The 14,415-nt window shown below is 41.4% G+C and overlaps 1 protein-coding gene across 4 annotated transcripts in view; it reads right to left on the reverse strand.

The window, feature by feature from the left end:
- Positions 1-2,152: 2,152 nt before the first annotated feature.
- Positions 2,153-14,415, reverse strand: part of IPCEF1 (interaction protein for cytohesin exchange factors 1) — a 75,206-nt gene continuing 62,943 nt past the window's right edge. For all 4 annotated transcript variants that reach the window (XM_032682563.1, XM_032682564.1, XM_032682566.1 and 1 more), the window contains 2 exons: positions 6,897-7,087; positions 2,153-3,367 (listed from right to left, as the gene is read on the reverse strand). In XM_032682563.1, coding sequence (XP_032538454.1) covers positions 3,167-3,367; positions 6,897-7,087 — 392 coding nt within the window. In that variant the 3' untranslated portion in view covers positions 2,153-3,166. The remainder of the gene's footprint in view (positions 3,368-6,896; positions 7,088-14,415) is intronic.

Here is a 14,415-nt window from a genome sequence, read left to right on the forward strand (position 1 = left end):
TTTCCTGAAAACAATAGTTTTTTAACCATACAGGGTTTTGTATCTTCTTCTCATTTCAGTAATTGTCATCTACTTCCAAGTCCCAGCTAACATTTGTTCCCCACTAGCAGACCAATCCCAATTATTATGTCCTGACCCAATATCAGTCCTTACCCTCAAACTCCAAAACCCCTTTATACCTGAGGCAGAGATGCTATACCAAGCATAGGCCTGCTTCTACATTCAACACATTTCCCTGATCCTCTTCCACTAAAGCCAATATCAAAGGAGCCTACAACCTTCCCTCAATTTTCCCTTTCTTAGAGTTTGCAGTCTGCTCCTCAGTTTTCACACTCAGCACAGCCTTAGCTGCCATTTTTTTATGCATTGACATAATTACATGTCTCTATTTTAATAGAAAAGCTAGTGAGTATTAAAAATGCAGTATCAACAATTGAACTAATCACTACACAGATGGAAAAGATTTCACATGTTCTCACTAGCACTGTTAATTTTTGTTTTCTCAGTCAAGCTGTGATAAAACATATAATGTATAAAGACTGGTGATAACGGCTGCATCTCTATAGTGTACTTTGCTTTAAACGATAAATTGTGTTGAAAGCTAATAAAAAGAATATCTTTATAAAATAGCCAACAGAAGATTGTCATAGCTCCTGTAGTGGCATTTGAGAATGGTGGGCTGTAGCGGGTTGACCCTGGCCAGATGCCAAGTACCCACTAAAGCCACTCTCTCACTCTCTCTCTGCAACTAGACAGAGGAGAGATAAAAAAAACCAGCTAAGGAATCATGAGTTAAGATAACAGCTGGGAGAGGTCAGTTACTGATTACCTTCATGGGCAAAACAGACTCAAAGTGGGGATAGTACTTAAATTTATTACTAACAGGATAAGAGCCAAAGAGTGAGAAATAAAACAATCTTAAAAACACCTTCCCCCCATCCCTCCATCCCTCCTTCCTTCCATGTTCTCCCTCCTCCCCCCCAGTGGTGCAGGGGGATGGGGAATGGGGATTGCAGTAGTTGTTGTTTCTGCCACTGCTCAGAGAGAGGAGTCCTTCCCCTGCTCCCATGGGGTCCCTCCCACGAGAGAGAGTCTCTGATGGACCTCTCCAGCGTGAGTCCATCGCACAGGCAACAGTTCTTCCCAAACTGCTGTCCCATGGGTCACTCCTTCATGGGATGCAGTGCTTCATGAATGAGCTGTACGGCCATGGGTCCCCCATAGGGGCCACAAGTCCTACCTGGGAAAAACCTGCTCCAACGTGGGCTTCCCTCTCCATGGGCCGCAGGTCTCCTGCAGGACCCCGCTCCATCCTGGACCTCCCACAGGGTCACAGCCTCCTTCATGCATCCACCTTCTCCAGCATGGGCTCCTCCATGGGCTGCATGTGGGTCTCTGCACCCCGATGGTCCTCCATGGGCTGCAGGGGCACAGCTGCTCCACCATGGTCTGCACCACGGGCTACAGGGGCCACAGCTCCGGTGCCTGGAGCACCTCCTGCCCCTCCTACTGCACTGACCTCAGTGTCTACCTTGGTGTTCCCATGTTCTCACCCTGCTCTTCCTGGCTGGAACTCTTTCTGCTCATTACATTTCTGTTCTTAAATATGTTGTCACAGAAGCATTACTATTACTCCTGATTGGCTCGGCCTTGGCCAGCAGCAGGAAGCCTGTCCTGGAGCTGGCTGACATTGGCTCTGCCAGACAGGGGAAGATTCTGGTAGCTTCTAACAGAAGCCATCCTTGTAGCACCCCCCCTCCCCTCCCCGGCTACCAAAATCCAGCCACAGAAACCCACTACATGGGCTAATTCTAGCTTTTCAAAATTCAGCACTCTGCAAAATTCCTCATACTTGTACACCTGCAGAAGGTGGGAAGAATAAAAACCTAAACCTTATACTGAGGACAAAGAAGCCAAAAAATTGTGATCCTGCAGCAAAACCTCTAATTTTTGTTTCCCCAAAGAAAAATCCTGAAACTTTCTAGAAAACTTCTTTTCTGGCCCTAAGTTGCACATATTTTCTTCATCTAAAACTCAAAGGTAGAAAATCAGAAGAAAAAGTTAAATCAGATGTCTCAAGGCAGTCTCAGTTGTAGAGCCATTACTGTGATTTATAATGGAACAAAAAACAAAGAGGCATTTGAAGTCAACCTATACGCACTTGCATGTGGGTGGGTTTGGTCCATGTGTGCCTATTTATATTAGGAAATTAAGTATATATAAATATATAAATAAAACATATATATAGTACAGTCACATTCACATAAGCCATAAAATTACATATATTTACAAAAATATTTGCAGCTTTGTTTTATACATTCAGGTCCATATTAGGAATTTAGTTATTTAGCTTCTGCCTTGTGAACTTGATCACCTTCCCAAGTAAGGCTCCGGGATGAACTTGTACCTTACATATCCCAATTGTCAAAAATAAGAAAGAGGAAAAGAATCTTCCAAGGAATTCTTCCAAGTCCATAAGAAAAGTTGAAACTTGTCTCACTGAAGAGTAAATTACCTGTTAGCAAAAATTAAGAGACCTTTTCTTCATGTAGAAAGACAGTGCCTTGACCTGGACCATAAATAAATTTGAAACTCAAAGAACATCAGGCAGGGCCCAAACTGGGTGCCTGGTGGCTTTCTGTTGTATAAACTCATGCATAATTACTATTTTATTTGTCTCAGTTTAAACTGGTAGAGTGATGAAAGTGAATGAATGAAGATATGAAAATGCATATATTAGGTCACCTTAGAGAGCAAAAAGGCAGACTACATCCTGTTGGTATTGGTTTAGCTTCATTTAAAGGTAAGTCACATGGTTAAAGCAATCCCAAGGATCTCACATTTATACGGGACATATTACACAGTTCTGTGATTTCCAGGAGCTGGACATCCATAATTTTCTTCTCCAAAGACTGAAAAACATTTCTTCACTGCTTCATTAAATAGTCTTCTTAGATATGCAACCCAGACGATTCAGGCATGCATTTTTAACTTGGGGCATTTGCTCTTTTGGAATGAAATGAGTTTTGCAAGAGAAATTGAAAGTTTGGAGAAGGGGTTGTTTTTCTTCTGAAGAACACTTGCAAAAAACAAACCTTAAGATACAGCAGATTAAAGTCCCTGTACGTGAAGACCCATGGAGAAAAATTTTGCCATGAACCATTGATCATATTGCACTTTCAGTGATTAGCTGTGGAGTCATCTCTTGCTCCTCACCATTCTCTGTGGACACATGCAGGATCTCCTGTTGCTGATAAATATCTTGGACCAACATGATGTTTGTGCTCCTCCACTCTCTGTACTTCAGTGCTGTCAACTTTGGGTCCTCTAGCAACTGGTTAATTGTGGCCAAGTCGTGTTCCTTACACTAGGAAGAGAACAAGTGGTTATTTCCCACAGAAACTGTCAAGCTCATTGTCCATAACAAAAACACTCTGGGAACATTAAAGAACCATGTCACAAAGAGATGGTAAATTATCCATCCTCCTGGAAGCTTGTTCTCATTTTTAAGACCATAGGTCATCAAAGTTAAGTCTGCTGGAAAAAATCCATCCCAGTTGAAAGCAAGTTATGATTTCATCTAGATTTTTTTTATAGGATTCTTAGCAAAACTTCACAAGGGAATATTCATGTGAAAATTACACATTGTTATGCTGTCTCACAAGTTAGTACTCGCTAAAACTAGACACAACAACATTTATTTCTATAAGTCAAACCTTCTCACTTTCTCAAAAAATACTTACTCCATAGCCACATTATAAATGTCTCTTCTCTGGGAGCTAGACTGAACATAATTTTGGATATGATTTGTGCACTGGTAGTAGAGTGGCTAGAGCACGTGTGGCTGCCGTCTCCCACCAGCTAATAAATCTACCACCACTAATAAGTTTGGTGTGTACTTTTAGGCAAGAACAGCTCAGACCATATATTGCAGGCACCCTGGTTCTCTTGCAAGACATAAGCAGTCACTGACTGATATAGGGATACTGAGACACTGTATGTCACAGAATTACAAAATGGTTGAGCTTGGAATGAACCTTTGGAACTCATTTGGTCTAACCCCCTTCCTCAGGCAGCACCACCTACAGCAGGCTGCCTAGGACCATGTCCAGATGACTTTTGAATACATCAAAAGATGGAGACTCAACAGCCTCTCTGGACAGCCTGTGTCAGTGCTCGGTCAGCCTCACAGAAAAAAGGGTTTCTTGATACCCAGAGGAAACCTCCTGTGCTTCAGTTTAAACCCATCATTTCTGGTACTGTCACTGGGCACCACGGAAAATAGCCTGGCTATGACTTCATTACACCCCCTTTTCACATATTGATGTTCATCGGTGTCATCACGTGCTGTGACATTACAAACCACTTTGCTTTTCCAGCCCTTTCGGCCTATCCATGCAGGACAGAGAAGCCCACAGGACAGAGAAACCCTAGTTAGCAGCTATAATTTCTTCATGAAGGCACCATGCTGCAATAACAAACCTTAACTGCTTTTTCCTGGCTCTATCCCTCCAGTCTGTGTGTGAAAGCAATGGAATAGTTCTAACCATCTTCTGCTGCCACAGTTCATCACACCTGAGGACGCCCTGTGCTGGTGGCTGCCTTGAAAACAACCTGAAAATACTCCCACACATTAATTTCACTTCCTGGTAGAAGAAATCAGCTATTTATACATCCATATTGCACTATTGCTGTCATGAACTTTCAACTGCTCTAATCTCTGTGATGGCTTAGCTGCTTTTTAAACACAAAAGCTTGTTCAGCTGTTCAGTGCCAGCCCTTGTAAGAGGACTTCTGGCACTGATGCAGAGGTATGTGCAGTTAGCCTAAGAGGAGTGGAGATAAGGAAGGAGAAGGGAGAGTAGAGTATTTCCACTGGACAGACTTAGTGGTAATAAGTCATGCCATGGAATTTTTCCTGTAGCACTAAATCTATTTCCCACATTCACTATGACTGTGATGCATTTGCACATAGCTTCCCTCTCTTCCAAAGTATCCAAAGCATGTTTTGTTAATGATATATTGTGGCAGCAACATTAATCTGTTGTTAAAGATGTGGAGTCAAAGGTCAAAAATTAAAATTGCACTGAAACTTGCATAAGTCACTTTTCAGACTAATAGGGTTTTAATTTAAGCAGAGTACATATGGAACAGAAGCAAAAAAAATCCTGATTTTAAATTTCCAGTAGATCATTTCCAATTATCTTATGTCTCTACTATATATTAAGAAAATTGACTTTAAAAGCACATAATTCCACTGATGTAACGAATATGGTACTTTCCCACAGCAGGCATTTGCCTTTCAGACAGGCTAACTTACACACTGCTGTGTACAGAACTCTGTTCATGTCTATGCTTCATTTTTCTGGTCAATACTCCAGTTTCTTAGTTTGAAGAAAGCAAAAAAAAAAATCGATACATTTTATAGGTTATGACCACTCCAAAAAGGATTTTTCCGTATTAAATACAAGTGTTAGACAAGACTCACTTTATAAGCACTATTAATCACAACTTATACATACTCCCATGCTAAATCAATGCACAGTTGTCCTCCTCGCTCATGTCTGGCAGTAAGGCTTCTGTTTAACTCTGTGCTGATGAAAGTGATTGTCTCACAAAATACAACTCCATTTTTTACTAACTGGTTCTTAGATTTATTAGTGAAGCTCCCATCAGGGAAAATTTTGCAGAATGTTTCTGTATTTAGCTTCCTATGATATCAAATAGGCATATTTTTTAACTTTCTGTTATGTGATGGGCTCACTTCATTACTGATGGAAATGAATACTGCTATAGTCACTGCCATACCACTGAAGACTCTCTGATACTGAGGAGAGACTTCATCAGGTCTCATATGGAGCCAGGGAGAATGCCTAAATTCCCAATTGCCTTTTCAATTGTGTCTTTCAGAAATTTCAACACAAGCAGAGGTGCCAAAGCCAAGCCTCCCATTGCAAGTACTAGTGAAATCAATGATTGTGCTGCTAGGATAAGTTTTTAGAATCACAGAATCATAGGACCATTAAGGTTGGAAAAGACCTCTAAGATCATCAAGACCAACCATTTTATGTGCATTTCTCCAGCTTACAATGCTTGAAGTCAAATACATGCATGTGAAACACAATACTCAATTCCTGCTTCTAATGCATACAAAAAGAAACAAGCAAAGCATTGGGTTTGCATTCATTCTTTCCTCTCCTTACCATATAAATGCTATGGTTAAGATTTCTGTTTCCCTCAGTACCATTCAGAAGCAGGCTTTGAAATCCCATGACGCTTGATGCTGGCAAGTAAACAGCATCATAAATCCCCATATTCCAGACAGATTTACTAGCCCTTTCATGGAACGTCTCCTGAACCCCTACACCCCTCCAGTTTGAAATATATTTCCAAATTAAAAGCAGGATGCTTTTGTTATTAAAAATATTTTAGTTACAGGAGGTCTTTACAATAACTTTGGCACATCCTGTACATTCTCTAATAATCACATAAGGAAAACTTTTTTTGGCTCAGGGTCATTTTCATGTCCTTTATCATCAACATACTTTGTCTGCTTTTCCTTTTTTAAGGCTCCCCTGTTTAGTGCATTCAGCTGAGCTTGCAAGTTTTCCAGCTAGCTAAGAGAAGCTTTCTCTATTAAATTTTCCAAATAGGCTGGAAATTCTGCAAGAAGAGTCCCTTCTGAACTATTGCCTCTGCTTCCAGTTCAAATTGAACAACAAAACACAGATCAGTAATCAGAATGAAGCAGAAAAAAAAAAAAAATCAAAACCCAAATTCTCTGGGGCTTTCAGTAAATATGTAATTAGAGTTTGGCTGAAGTCTATGCAGCTTATTTTTTCAGCCAAATTGTTTCTTTCTCTTAGGCTTTTCCTTGACCAGCTCTGCAAACTCACCTTTAATGTGCTGTTCAGCATTCGAATTTTGTGGAGTTTCTCATTAATGGAGGGGTTTTTGCTGCGTTTGATAAATGACTTCCTAAGTTCCTTCTTCGTTGACAGACGACGATCACCAATGGGAGACAGGCTTGCTTGCTCTAATGACTTGTAAAGTCTCTCCATCTCATCATCATCATATTTTTCCTGGTCTGCAAAGAAAATAATAAATTGGGTATGAGAACATGAGTGCAGCAGCAGATAGCAGAAATATATTCAGCCACCAGGAAGGCTCCTAGCCAAGTCAAAAAATAATGGTACCAGAGTTAAAACCAAGGGCAATTTTAGGGTAATTTCTAGGGTAATAGTGTATATCAGAAAGACATACTTCCAAACTCAAATGTTTTTAAGAATCAGGTAATGATCCAAACAGATATGAGCCTGTATCTCCACTAATAGAGTGCTGCTTTAATGCTCTGAATATATCATAGACTTTGTACAACCGCCAGTAATTCTGTGTTTGAATGAAACCAATTTTGATAGCATCTACACCCATTTGCCCCTCCCTACATGTTACAGACAGTGCATCACATTTCTGCCTAGCGACTCACAACCCAAATTCTATTTGGTGTGACAATTCATCACCAGGTTTTGGTAATTACTGAAAACAGAATTTAAAAAAAATTGAGTGATTTAATGAAACATAGGGACATTTCAGGGGCCCCAAGAGAAGGTCCTTAGGAAACAGATTAAAGCAAGAACACTTAAGGCATTTAATGCCTAGCCCCTGAGTTTCACAGATTGCAGCAGAGAATTTGCTTGTAGTGCCTCACAACAAAGCCTTGATTATCTCCACCTCAGTTATTCTGATGGCTCCCAAGCTGCAGGACCATCTTCCATGACAGTGAGGACATGAAAGGAAAAGCAAGTGAAGAGCTGAGAATAAAATAAGCATAAAATAAGATGAAAATTGAAGTGAAGACATTTCTCAGAATAAAACAACTTAAAAATGAACAGACAGAGGCCAAAAATATACCAGGCATATGTAGAGGCATTTTAGCAGAAGGCCATTTTCAGCAACAGACTGCACAACTCACTTCTTGTCCTTCAGTCCACACTGCAAGCTTTTCTACTTCAGTGATTGCTAAAGGAAATCTTAAAATTATCACTGTTTTTAGGGTGCTAATGAATCCATCAAAATCCACTGGAATAACATTCGTTTTTATTTCACTGAGGGTAGTAGTGCTAGTTCTTCCCAACTGCACTTCTCCACATGCCCATTGAACTGGCTGGGCACTTTTTTCTTTTAATGAAATGTTAAACATCTACTTTTCTAAATCATCTTCAGTCAGCAAATATTTTCTGAACAAAAGGAAGAAGTCTTTTTGCTCACTCATGCTGCAGCCAAAAAGACTTCTCTAACGCATCAGCACACTTAGGAGGCTGCTTCTTATCTTTTCCATGTTTTATAAAGTACATCATCCTTCTACACCCCTATTCTTTCTAAACATTTAGGTTACAAAAAAGGTTTATGATAGGCTACAATTATTTGCCTTCACTGTGTTGCTGGCCTATTCTTCGCTACTGTGTGGTTATAAAAAGCCTACTGTAACTTGGCAATAACTAAATATAACTTCCAACACTATTACATTACTGAGGGAGAAAAAAGAGAACTGTTGTATATTTAACAAGCTGCAGGAAACAAAAAAAAAAATGGAAGTGTAAGGCATAATACACAGCAGTAGTATTTCCTGAAAACAGTCGGCTCATACCATGAGACTCATAATTATAACTAGTTTCCTGCCTACTTTCTTGAGGTGAAAAAGCTGTTTGTTTCCTTAGCCAGCTCCTTAACAGGACTGGCTGAACTCTACTGTAGACATCACCCATCAGGACTGTACACACTAACATTTTGAGAGATAAATTGACCTTTATCAGCTATCCAAGAAAAAGTGCATAAGAGGGAAAAAAAGTTGCTTCAATCCTGTCCAGCAACTTCTAAATATAGTCAATCCATGGGGGACATAAGGTTCCTTCTCCAAATACTTTTTGAGGCTAACTCACAACATTCCTCAGTGTCCTAAAAGGGTTACAAAGCAGCAAGCATGAGAAAACACCCTCAATGAGCACTCTTCTGCCATGCTAGATATTCTGATATATTTGTACACTTGTGGGTGACTGTAAGGAGGACAGCAACACTAAGCACAGAAAAAAAAAATGGAGCCAAAATCAGAAAAGCCCAGCAAAAGGCTCCCAGATGATGCACTTGACCAGCAATGTGTACTCATCTCCTGCAGTCTTTCAACACTTTGAACTTAAACTCCTCTCTTATTTCTTATTCTTCCACCATTCTCATCCCCCAAAGGATTAATTAGAGTCACATAATTTTGGAAAGAAAGGAATGTACCAGATTCTTCAGATCAGGTGGATAAAAGGAAGTGACAGTAAAGCAACTACACGGAATTTCAGCAAACTGTTGTGCAATGAGAGTGAGTGAAACCTAGAGGGTGTGCAGAGCCAATTATGAGTTATAAAGTACTTTTGTCTCCATCTTTGATGAACTTCAATCACAGTTAAAAAGCAACAAATGAATAATATTGTGCTTTTGCATAGAAGCAGATATTGTTGCTGTTGACAGAGTATGTCTGCCAATAAACATCTATAAGTTGAGGCCAGACTGTCTGTTACCTATCTGAAATTTTACCTTCAGCATCCTGAGTTCCCCTGAGCCAAACTCAGAAAGCAAAAGCCCACATTTTGCAGGCTTGAAGCCGCCACTGAATGCATTAGATTGATGGTGTAAATCTGAGAGGGGGAGAGGTAATGGAGGAAGGGCAAAGGCTTTAGTGTTCAATCAACAAACACAATAAAATGATTCGTGATAAGAAAATATATTTCTCCTCACTCACACAATGGTACGTTACAGTATTTCACAAGTCTCTTAACACCACAAAAGTAAACTAAGAAAGCACTGCCTGTAGTTTTCTTGCTTGCTTTTCCCATGAGAGAAAATTGATGTTGGATAAAGAAATAAAGCAACATGACTCAGGGATTAAGCGCAGACTGGAGTTTTTCTCTAGATTCAAGTGTTCCCTGCATATTTGCCCAGAACTTGGTATTGCTTGCACCTGGAGTCAGAGCACTGACCTGCGGAGGAGCAAGTCTCTAACAGAGGCACAAGCATTCATCAATTATGTATTTTTAGGCTGCAGTGACTTGGATTCTTCCCATGAAAGAAACCTGTGGTGTATAGACCATACCACTGGATTGTTACTAAATATTTGCTTTCCATCAGAAATTAAAAATATATGCAAAAACCACATAGTGACACAAGGTCATGGCCCTGGTGTAAAAATGAACAGATTGTCTGTGTCAGCCTAACAAAGACAAATGTACCACCCCTACTCTGAGGTTTTTTTAGCTTCTGAAAGTTTATAATGATGGACCCATCCCACTGGCAAAAAAATCTTAGTATTATGGACAGGTTGGGCCCCACTAGTATTGCTCTGGAATGAGTCTTTCCAGCCAGGTCACGGAGTTAACAAAAGACACTTTAAAATCACTTCAGAATAAAATACAGCAAGTTATCTCTCCCACCAGCCACTCTTCAATCTAAACACTTTCTGTGTCAGTCATGCAAGTTAGGAAACTGAAATGCTACTACAGCACTTCTTTATCTCATCCTATTTTAAAGATAAAATACATTCATTTTTCTCTCAGGACCGACCAAAGGATTAGTGGTAAGGAACAAATGTCCACATTGGAAGAATATTACATCTTGTGTTTATGATTGTGTACATGCAATCAGGGGGAACACACAAACTGTGGACTTTTTCCTTGCCTTGGGCAGTACCAACTTTAAGTAATTCTGTTGACCAATGCCACTGGAAGAATCTGTCTTCCTGGGATCCTGCACCATGCCCTTCACTCAAGCCTCACAGCCTGCTAAATCTTCAGAGCACTTCTGGAAAAAATTCTGCAGAACTGTATATCTCTTTTAACTTTGTCAGATTCCACAACGAGGAAAGTGGAAAAGAAAACCTGTCAACAATAAAACATGTTGTCCTCAGGACAACTGGGCTCCTGAACTGGTAGGCAGGGACAGGGAGCAGAATAGCAACCTTGTAATCCAGGAGGAAACAGTTAGCGGCCTGCTGAGCCACTTAGATGCCCACAAGTCTATGGAACCAGATGGGATCCATCCTAGAGTGATGAGGGAGCTGGCAGAAGAGCTCACCAAGCCGCTCTCCATCATTTACCAACAGTCCAGGCTCACTGGGGAGGTCCCAGATGACTGGAAGTTGGCCAATGTGACACTCATCCATAATAAGGGCCAGAAGGAAGATCTGGAAAACTACAGACCTGTCAGCCTGATCTCATTGCCTGGAAAGGTTATGGAGCAGATCATCTTGAGTGTGATCACATGGCACCTCCAGGACGGCCAGGGGATCAGACCCAGCCAGCATGGATTTAGGAGGGGTAGGTCCCGCCTGACCAACCTGATCGCCTTCTACAACCAGGGGACCCCCTTGCTGGATGAGGGGAAGGTTGTAGATGTAGTTTTCCTGAACTTCGGCAAAGCCTTTGATATCATCTCCCATAGCATACTCCTGAAAAAGCTGGCAGCCCATGGCTTGGACAGGGGCATTCTCTGCTGGTTAAGAACTGGTTGGATGGCTGGGCCCAGAAAGTGGTGGTGAATGGTGCTGCATCCAGTTGGCAGCCGGTCACTAGTGCTGTCCCCCAGGGATCAATGTTGGGCCTAGTCCTGTGTAATATCTTTACTGATGATCTAGATGAAGGGATCAAGTCCACCCTTAGTAAATGGGTGGACTTAGTAAATTGGGCGGGGAGTGTCGATCTGGGAAGGCGGGAGCGCTCTGCTGAGGGACCTGGACAGGCTGGATAGATGGGCCGAATCCAATGGGATGGGGTTCTACAAGGCCAAGTGCCGGGTCCTGCACTTTGGCCACAACAACCCCCTGCAGCGCTACAGGCTGGAGAGCAGCCAGGCAGAAAGGGACCTGGGAGTTTGGATTGACAGGAAGCTGAACAGGAGCCAGCAGTGTGGCTAAGAAGGCCAATGGCATCGTGGCTTGTATCAGGAATAGTATGGCCAGGAGGACCAAGGAAGTGATTCTTCCCTTGAAGTCAGCACTGGTGAGGCTGCGCCACGAGTACCATGTCCAGCTTTGGGACCTTCAGTTTAGAAGGTATGCTGGCATGCTGGAGCATGTCCAGAGAAGGGCAACGAGGCTGGTGAAGGGTCTGGAGCACAAGTCCTATGAGGATTGACTAAGGGAGCTGGCATTGTTTGGCCTGGAGGAGGCCCAAGGGAGACCTTATCACTCCCTACAACTACCAGTAAGGAGGCTGGAGCCAGGTGGGGGTCAGCCTCTTCTCCCAGGCAACCAGTGATAGGATAAGAGGACATAGTCTTAAGCTGCACCAGGGGAGTTTTAGGTTGGACATTAGGAAGAAGTTCTACTCAGAAAGAGTGATTGGGCATTGGAATGGGATGCTCAGGGAGCTGGTGGAGTCACCGTCCCTAGAGGTGTTTAAGCAAAGACTGGATGTGGCACCTACTGTCATGGTGTAGTTGACAAGGTGGTGTGAGGTATAGGTTGGACTCGATGATCTCAGAGGTCTTTTCCAACCTGGTTGATTCTGTGATTCTATAACCGGTCCTGACCTGAGTAAAAGGGAAATTCTGCACTGAAATAGTTTCACATTCAAGAGAAAGAGGCCTTCTATGTTGGGGTAGTAGTAGTATTTCAGGCAAGGCACAGCTCCTGACAAATTCCGTTTCAGGGGAAGTAAAACATAATTTTGTGGCTTGATGCCACTTATCTGGAATTTCCATCTAAATAACAGGAGATATCACAGACGAGAACGAGCTGCCAGAGGTTCAGCATACCTGCTCTTCAGCTCCTCAATTTTCAGCTTCCATCCTCCTGTTGGCCAACTTGCTACAGGTTGGAGACATTAAGGTATTAAGACTCCCCACCTTGGAGCAGCAATACAGAAGCCTGTCTGAAATATCAACTTTAATGCTCTTTAAGCCTACAGAAGTGAAACTATCCAGAACTTTTCGAAAAGCAGCTGTGAAATATAAAGCTGACTGTTTCCCAGTGGTAAAGATATAGAAATTGGAAATGTTTGGCAGAAAGAGCATTTTTCAATGAAAACCACCTCCGAGGGAACATATCTTACTAAATCCAGGCTGAAATATAAATATTTGTTCTCCTATTCTGTAACTGAGATCTCACAGATCCCCAGTTGTGTATTAATCCCAGGGGAAAAAAAAATCTGCTTCTTCCTCCTCTCCTTGCTACTCTTATGAGTTTCTTGTAGCTCTGCCAGCACCTCTATTTCTGATTCTGTCAAATTTTTTTATGCCAATGGAACAACACACAACCCAGCTGAGGAGAGCAGAGGAAAAAAATCATAAACCACTTTTGCTCTTACCTACCTAACCACCCACGCCCTTTTGAATAGGAATATGATGTCACCTCAGGGAAATCACATTTCCCACATAACTATAAAACAGAAAATACAGGAAAAATTTTAATTAGGTGAGCATAGATTAGGCAAACTCCTCACTGGCAAATGCAGAACTAAAGATAGGAGAGACTGGAAGAAAATAACAGGAAAAGTACATTACCACCAACAGTTAGCTGCTCTTGTCTATAACAGTATAGTGGACTCAGAAGTGAGGTATAGAATTTTAATAGATGGACTGAACTGGAAACAAAAATATAAGTATCTCTTTTTCAGAGAGTTCATAAAACTACAGCACAACAGTTTTCAATGTTATGAGAAACAAAATAATTATTCAAACACAGTTGTTTCTCTACTCAGTTGTTCTCACCATAGGCATACCACTTGACTAGTCTCAGCCACGATCTAGCCATTTTCTCTAACTTTTGCAGAAGGAAAAAAAAGGGCTAGAGCACACCAGAGGGTCTGTTCTGGCTATTATTGGCACAGGCAGACTCCAGAGGGGAAGAGGATGTCAGTTCTGAGAACGGAAGGAATTGAATGTATCCAGCTCCTATTTAACCCACTCCTTCCTACAAAACCAATCCAGACAAAATTCAAGTGGTATTTGTAAAGTTGTCCAGGTTTCTGAAAATATCGGCACACACTAGATCTTCTATCAGCTGCTGTGAGCTAAGGTAAAATAAACCAGAAGTGGTAAAATAGGAATTCCTTGCCAAGATGTATTAACTCGATATGATCATAAAACCCACATAAAATGCAAGGAAGAAGAGTTCTTATTGCTATAGTAGTAAATTCCTGAATAAATACAAAGCAACCTTCCTATTATCTTACAGTAACCTTCTGGTTCCTGTGGCTTCCTTTCATTATCACATTTTTTGATGATAATGGTGGCAGCTCTTAGATACTTTTTGTTCTAGTGACTGCCAGAAGAAATACAAAGGATAGCCTAGCAATCCTAGAGGGAGCAAGGGGTGTTCTCACTAGTTTTTGTAAATCATGAGATTTTGCAGCTACATTTTGCACCACAACTTGAATC

This window comes from Chiroxiphia lanceolata, chromosome 3 (genome assembly GCF_009829145.1).
Source record: "Chiroxiphia lanceolata isolate bChiLan1 chromosome 3, bChiLan1.pri, whole genome shotgun sequence".
Classification (NCBI taxonomy): Eukaryota; Metazoa; Chordata; class Aves; order Passeriformes; family Pipridae; genus Chiroxiphia; species Chiroxiphia lanceolata.